At 31.3% G+C, this 6,834-nt stretch overlaps 1 protein-coding gene across 1 annotated transcript; it reads left to right on the top strand.

Moving 5' to 3' along the window:
• The first annotated feature begins 2,473 nt into the window (after positions 1–2,473).
• On the top strand, positions 2,474–6,834 carry LOC101488568 (BES1/BZR1 homolog protein 4-like). The gene is made up of 3 exons (XM_004488947.4): positions 2,474–3,150; positions 5,591–6,348; positions 6,470–6,834. Exons 1-3 carry the CDS (start codon positions 2,935–2,937, stop codon positions 6,471–6,473), a joined length of 978 nt encoding a protein of 325 aa, XP_004489004.1. The 5' UTR covers positions 2,474–2,934; the 3' UTR covers positions 6,474–6,834.

Here is a 6,834-nt window from a genome sequence, read left to right as displayed (position 1 = left end):
GTACAATTCAGTTTATTTTAAAATTATAATTAATTTTTTTTCAACACTATAAAATATTTTTTTCTAAGTAACCAAATACAATCATTCAAAAATTTATCTCTTAGATTAGTGTGTATCTAATTTTTCACAGATAAAATTATTTAATATCTATTCTTTTTAAATTTATATTTTAAAAAAATTAATTAAGATAATAAAGACATAAATGAAAGAAAAAATAAAAAAATTATAAATTCAAACACTATTTTGAGTAGTTTATTAAAAATGTTATAAATTCCAAAATAAATATATTATAAATTCGTGAAAAAAAACAATAACCAAACAAAATTATTAGCTTAAACGTATAAATAATTCACTATAAATTTGTTTTTTTTCTTCTTCTAGTAAATCATACCAATAATCATCAATTTAAGCCTCTTCTTCATATATTTGGCTAAAATTAATGTTTATCGGGAGAGAGATAGTTTTTCCTCCCTCGGTTCCTTAGTTTTCGTCTTTAAGTTCTCTTTATACAACAAAAAGTAATTAATACTATTTGAAAACCTTATATTACAAAATTGCAAATAAAAGCTCTATATATATAACATTACTGATAATTGAACAACCATGCTCTAAATAAAACCTTTAAGTCCTCTTTTTACATTATGTACCATTAATTCAGACATCGAAAACCAATTCGAGTTCGAGATATATTAATAAATTATCCTTATTGAATGTCTTGGTAAGTAATTAAATTTAAAATAAATGTTAACAGATGTTGTAAAAGCATATGATAAAGACTTAAACGTAGAAAATTTTATTTTTAAAATCATTTTTTTTCACCAAAAAATTTCTTCTATTAGATTCCGTAATACGTAACCAAGAATACATGTTAACAATATAAATAGTTTTAAAAACAGTATTTATAAGGGCCTAAAAACATACTATTTTGTTGTTTCTACCTCATTTCAAAACACACAAGTATATCACCAATTTTAATCTCGAAATCACTCATATTTCGTTGTAAAACCATCCGTATATGATTAATATTACATTTTTCATAAATAAATCTACTTATTTATACTTAGATTTGTTACATTCTGGTGCTTAGTTTCCCTTTCGATTCTTTCCTTTTTTTCAGCCATTGTACCAAAAAATGTATACTTATTATTATATTTTATCATATGCATGGCAGGATAATAATAACAGACTCTACATCCCGTCTAATAGCACACGACTTTTAACTAGTGATAAATTCATTTTTTTTAATAATATGATACCATAAAAGTGAATATTTTTAAGTTATAGTATTTTTATTCTCTATAAAATTATGACATTTTAAATTTAATTTTATAAAACTTTATTTACTTTTATTCTCTATTTTTATTTTATAGAAACTTTGTTTTAGAGATTAAGAATATCAATTTCAAATTTTTTTTAAATAAAAACTAAAAGTAAATAACTCTTTTTTTAGGGAATAAAAAGTTGAAAACTTTTTTATAGAAATTAAAAATAAACTTTTAAAAAATTTATATCGACTAAAATTTACTATACCATTTTTTATTATTATTTAAATTACACTCTTATTTAATCAGAGGTCAATTAAAACATTACCTCCAAAATATTAATTGAAGAAAGTTACAATCATATGTATAAAAAATAATTTAAATAATAATAATAATACTATTTATGACTCCTTCCGATCCTATTATATATTAGATATTTTTTTGATTCTATATATAATAAATAATTATGACTTTTAAAATATATTTATTATTTAAATTATTTTTATACTCTTTTTCAAGATATTTATCTTTTTAATATTATTAAAGGATATTTAATATCTTACATGTTTTAATAAGGGTATATATATAAATAATAATAATAAATTATTTGATATTTTTTATTATTTTATTTTATAAATGAGATCATAGAATATTTAATACTAACAAAATAGAGTATATAATATTATATTTAATTTGTTTATCATACTCAGCATAAATTTTTAATTAATATATTAGTAGAATAAAAAAATGTATTTAAAATAGTAAAAATATAAATAGTTTAAGCATAAGTTTTATAGTATATTTTTTTAGTGCAAATAAATTTTACAATTTTAACCAAGTAAAATTAAAACTTAATTTATCTCATTGAACAATAAATACCCTAATCATAAATCATAAACCTAGTACTTGTGTGTGTTTTGTTTTCTTTCCAAATCTAAACAATATTATTGCTTTAATTAATTAACTCCTGAGTATGCTTTACCTCGTTTTTCCGTAATACTCACTGCCATATTGGGCAGTGTTAACCTCAGTCAACCTTAACACGTAATCCAGTCACGCACGTACGAATCCCACTCCACATTAATTTTTTCATTTCTCTCTCTTTAATCACAATGGCATCACCGTAAATAAACCAACAAACCATGTCTGATTTTATCTCCTCAACGTATTTAGTCCACCTTTTCTTTCCCATACACGCTCTTTCTTCCTTCATCTCATTCATTCATGCTTCTCTTCAAACATTTCTATTCTCGCACCAAAACTACACACAGTTTCCGGCGACTTTTCTGATCAACATGTTCTTCTAACTAACTCCGGTGAAGTTACTGTCTCACGCGCTTTAGATCTGATTAGATCACCACCAGCATAAATCGAACCAAAATTTCTACCTCCGTTTTGCTAAATTAAATTTTTCGCAACGCCGTCGTTTTGTAGTCAATCTTCGTCGCTACTTGAATCGAGATTTGTTTTCATTCGATTCAAAGCTCCGAAAAGCTGATTCTTACTTCGCTGCTGAAATAGTGAAATGATGTTGTTTTGAAGCATTTTCCATCGCTAATTCACTGTGTTTCGATCTCCAAACTTCTCGATTGTTGCGCCGTTGCATTTAATCGAACTTTCTGAACTTTTCTTTATCGGAGTTTCTGTTTTTAGCGGCGGGGTTTTTCCGACGATGACGTCGGGGACGAGGCAACCAACGTGGAAGGAGAGAGAGAACAACAAGAGGAGAGAGAGAAGGAGAAGAGCTATAGCGGCGAAGATCTTCTCCGGTTTGAGAATGTATGGTAACTACAAGCTTCCCAAACACTGCGACAACAATGAAGTTCTGAAGGCTCTCTGTAATGAAGCAGGTTGGATCGTAGAACCGGATGGCACAACGTATCGTAAGGTAGCAACTAACCACACACTTTTGAAAGCAAGCAATTTTTATTTGGTTTTATTAGATATTTTTTTGTTTTTTTTTTCTTTCTAATTTTAGCATCAATTTTATTAAATGTATACTTTGTTTCTTCAATAGAATTAACTCTCTTTTTAAACTTAATTCAAATTTGATGTTGGAATATAGATGATTTTTTTAGAATTGATTTTTAGCCTCAAATTAATTATTGAATTTACTTTTACTTAGATTTATTCAAAAATAACATTCAACTCACATTTAAATAAAAATAAATTTATTCAGAATAATTAAACCCACACAATACTTCAGGGATGATTGAGGCTGGGAATTCACCCTTTTTTTTTTGCGTATGTGGGGTTTTGATTTCTGATAATTGCAGCGGCATTGCACATGGCACATGGCACATGCTACTGATGCTAGCGATGATTCTCGAAATCACTAGGACATGAAAAGGGCAGAGTGAGTTAGGTATACATTGTAAACAGAGAGAGTAAAAAGCTAAGATGGTGCTAAGTTTGATGTTACTTTTAAATTTTGATGTGTGTGTGGTTTTGTTAATGCGGTAATTTTGGTGTATGTTTATGACTTACTAGTTGGGTTAGATATTTTTCTTTTTCGGACTCGCCGGTGTACATTAGATCTGGTCGGGGATGTGTCTGTGAAGCACTAAAGATTCTCTATATGGTGTGTTTTGATGACTCATAATGATCCGTAAGAAACGCTTTGAGGGGCATAGATCTCGAGGTGTAGGAAGAAAATGTCCATTTTCGCTTTACTTAATGGGGTTTGGACTTTTGGGGACAATAGAATACCAATAATTTTTCACATGGAACCTTGGACGTTGAGAAATTGTTGAGGGTAATTTTGTCCGCTTAGGTGTGAGTTTGGTATATTTAGTTTCTTGCTGTGCTTGTTGCAACATGGCAGAAGCTTTTGCAGACATTGCATGGTGCTCTGATTTGGAGAGCTACTTTTTCTCCTTATTTCCCGTGATATTTTCTTCATTTTTTAAGAGGTTGCGGTTGTATTTATTTAGTTCTTTTGTATTTTATATATGCAGTGTCACCTTTATTATTGATGACGCTCTCAACTAGATAGAGTGGCTGTATTCAGTATTCACTCACTACTTTTGTTTGTCATCAATAGGACTTTCCTCAGTTGGGTTTCTCTTTTTTTACTTTTTCCTTTTATTATTTTTGGAAAAGGGAAAAGAAAAATGTATGGGTTAAGTACGTGTGTATTAAGGGGGCATAGCATATTATTCTATCTTTATTAAAAGTGACATGTTTAAGCTAAGTTAACAAAAATTAACCAAGATGGCAATCTATCCAGTTACATAAAATACAAGCAATCAGCTAACTTATTAGGCCAATTGAAGTTTTATATACTGTTTTGTTGATTTAAAGATGCTGCCAGCCTACAAAATTGACATCTCGTTGATTTATGTTTTTTAAACAAGTGTAATATATAAAGCCAAATTAGTATCCCAAATTCTTAGAATAGCATTCGGCAATGTTTAACTTTAGGTTGCTAGTCTTCTTCAATAATAGAATGGTAACAAGAATGACAAACTTGACCTATTATTGAATCAGACAGTGCCATAGTAAGCTGCTAGAGTAAAATTTTCCCCACTGACATCTGTAGGAGTAGGACTGTAGGAGTATTTGTACAGTTTGATGGATAACTGTTTCTAGCAACTGATTCACTGGTCTGTTATATTTGTCACTGCTTGTTTAATAAATTTCCATCTTTGCATGTACTGATTTTACTCCAACCAAAGACAAATAGATGTTGGTCACTATTTTTTTTCTTTCTATTATTCTTTACGATTGTTCTGCTCAATAATTTTTTTTTTTTTTTTGTATTAATAGCTATCCATGTTGAAAATTAATGTCTGGAATAGTTTTTCACTGCTGCAAAAGATATTTTGGTTAAGGCTGGGTTTTCAAAATAATCCCCAAAGTCTTTATCTTTATTTTAAAAACTCCCTAACAACCAGAGTGCTTATCATAAACCCTCACCCCTCCTCAAAACCCTCTTTCCAAACAAGCCTTAAAGCATCAGATTGAATTCACTGTTAATCTGCCTTTCATGTAAAATTCTTGCCCATGGTAAAAAAAAAGTAATTTTGCTGAATACTAAAAAACATTGACCTTATAGATCTACAGGCATAATGTTGCTACAATGTTCAATAAGGGGCTATTCTTTTCAAATTAGTCCAGGGTGATATATTAATTACATGAAAGTAATACCTTATGGTCATATTAGATGCCTTGTTGAAGGGAAAACTGTCTAACTGTTTGTAGCCTACGGATCCATCAGTTGCAAAAATGATATATCTTGATTAACAAATGCAAGTCAATTGAAGTCTCTTAATTTTGTATATTCCATTTCTTATCTCTTAATTATTAATGAAAATGTTTATTTCAAGGGATGCAAGCCTATTGAACGAATGGATGTGGCAGGCGGTTCTGCAATGGCAACCCCATGTTCATCTTACCATCCAAGTCCATGTGCTTCCTACAACCCAAGTCCTGGCTCTTCTTCCTTCCCTAGCCCGCGCTCATCCTCCCATGCTGTAAATCCTAATGGCGATGGCAATTCCCTCATTCCATGGCTCAAAAACCTCTCATCTGGATCATCATCAACATCCTCTTCCAAGCTTCCGCAGCTATACATTCATACCGGCTCAATCAGTGCTCCTGTCACCCCTCCACTTAGCTCTCCAACTGCGCGATCATCCCAGACAAAAGCTGACTGGGAGGTTCGGTCCGCTCGTCCAGGGTGGGGCGGACAGCAGTACCCCTTCCTGCCTTCCTCCACTCCTCCAAGCCCTGGTCGCCAAGTTCTCGACCCAGATTGGTTTGCTGGGATTAGGATGCCCCAGGGTGGTCCAACTTCTCCTACCTTCAGCCTTGTTGCTTCAAATCCATTTGGCTTCAGGGAAGAGGTTTTCTGTGGCAGTGATTCCCGCATGTGGACACCTGGGCAAAGTGGGACATGTTCTCCAGCTGTAGCAGCAGGCTCTGATCATACTGCTGATATACCAATGGCTGAAGCTGTTTCAGACGAATTTGCTTTTGGAAGCCACACAGCTGGTTTGGTGAAGCCCTGGGAAGGAGAGAGGATCCATGAAGATTGTGACGGATCAGATGATTTAGAGCTCACTCTTGGTTGCTCAAAAACCAGGTATCTTGCGAAAACATTTGAAAAATCAGAGCAAAATAAAATATTGTATATTTGATATATTGGAATTTTGGTTGTTTATTCTTTCAGAATAAAAGTGTAACCTGAATTTATTTAATTGCAGGTGAAGTGCTGCATAAATGAGCTATCAAGAAAAAAAAAAGTGCTGCATAAATGAATAGTCAGTGGTCCCCTCAATTTGAAATTTGACTCTGTTGTTTTTCTCTTTTGTAGAAAGGGTAGAGGAAGGAATTAAGGTGATGAAAGCGAGCATTTGCTCATCCATTTTATTTTATTTTATTTTATTCTTTTATTTTCTCTAAGGTCTTATTTGTTCTTAAGTTATATATACAACTTTAGTTAGGTGTGGGGTGGTTTTGCAACCTTTTCATTTGGTCCGTCTTGTTAAACCCTTAAATACTATTTGAAAAGATCAATATACCTGTATGGATTGGGTTGGTTTTTATATTAAAAGAAAATTTAGGCCAA

This window comes from Cicer arietinum, chromosome 1, assembly GCF_000331145.2.
Source record: "Cicer arietinum cultivar CDC Frontier isolate Library 1 chromosome 1, Cicar.CDCFrontier_v2.0, whole genome shotgun sequence".
NCBI classification, from domain to species: Eukaryota; Viridiplantae; Streptophyta; class Magnoliopsida; order Fabales; family Fabaceae; genus Cicer; species Cicer arietinum.
Note: the sequence above shows the minus strand (reverse complement) of the source record. Positions and strands in the feature narration are given on the sequence as shown.

Excerpts from the sequence above, each read along its gene's own strand:
- LOC101488568 (XM_004488947.4), top strand. The coding sequence starts at position 2,935 with ATGACGTCGGGGACGAGGCAACCAACGTGGAAGGAGAGAGAGAACAAC. Across the intron at positions 3,151-5,590 it reads ATGGCACAACGTATCGTAAG|GGATGCAAGCCTATTGAACG; the intron begins GTAGCAACTAAC and ends GTTTATTTCAAG.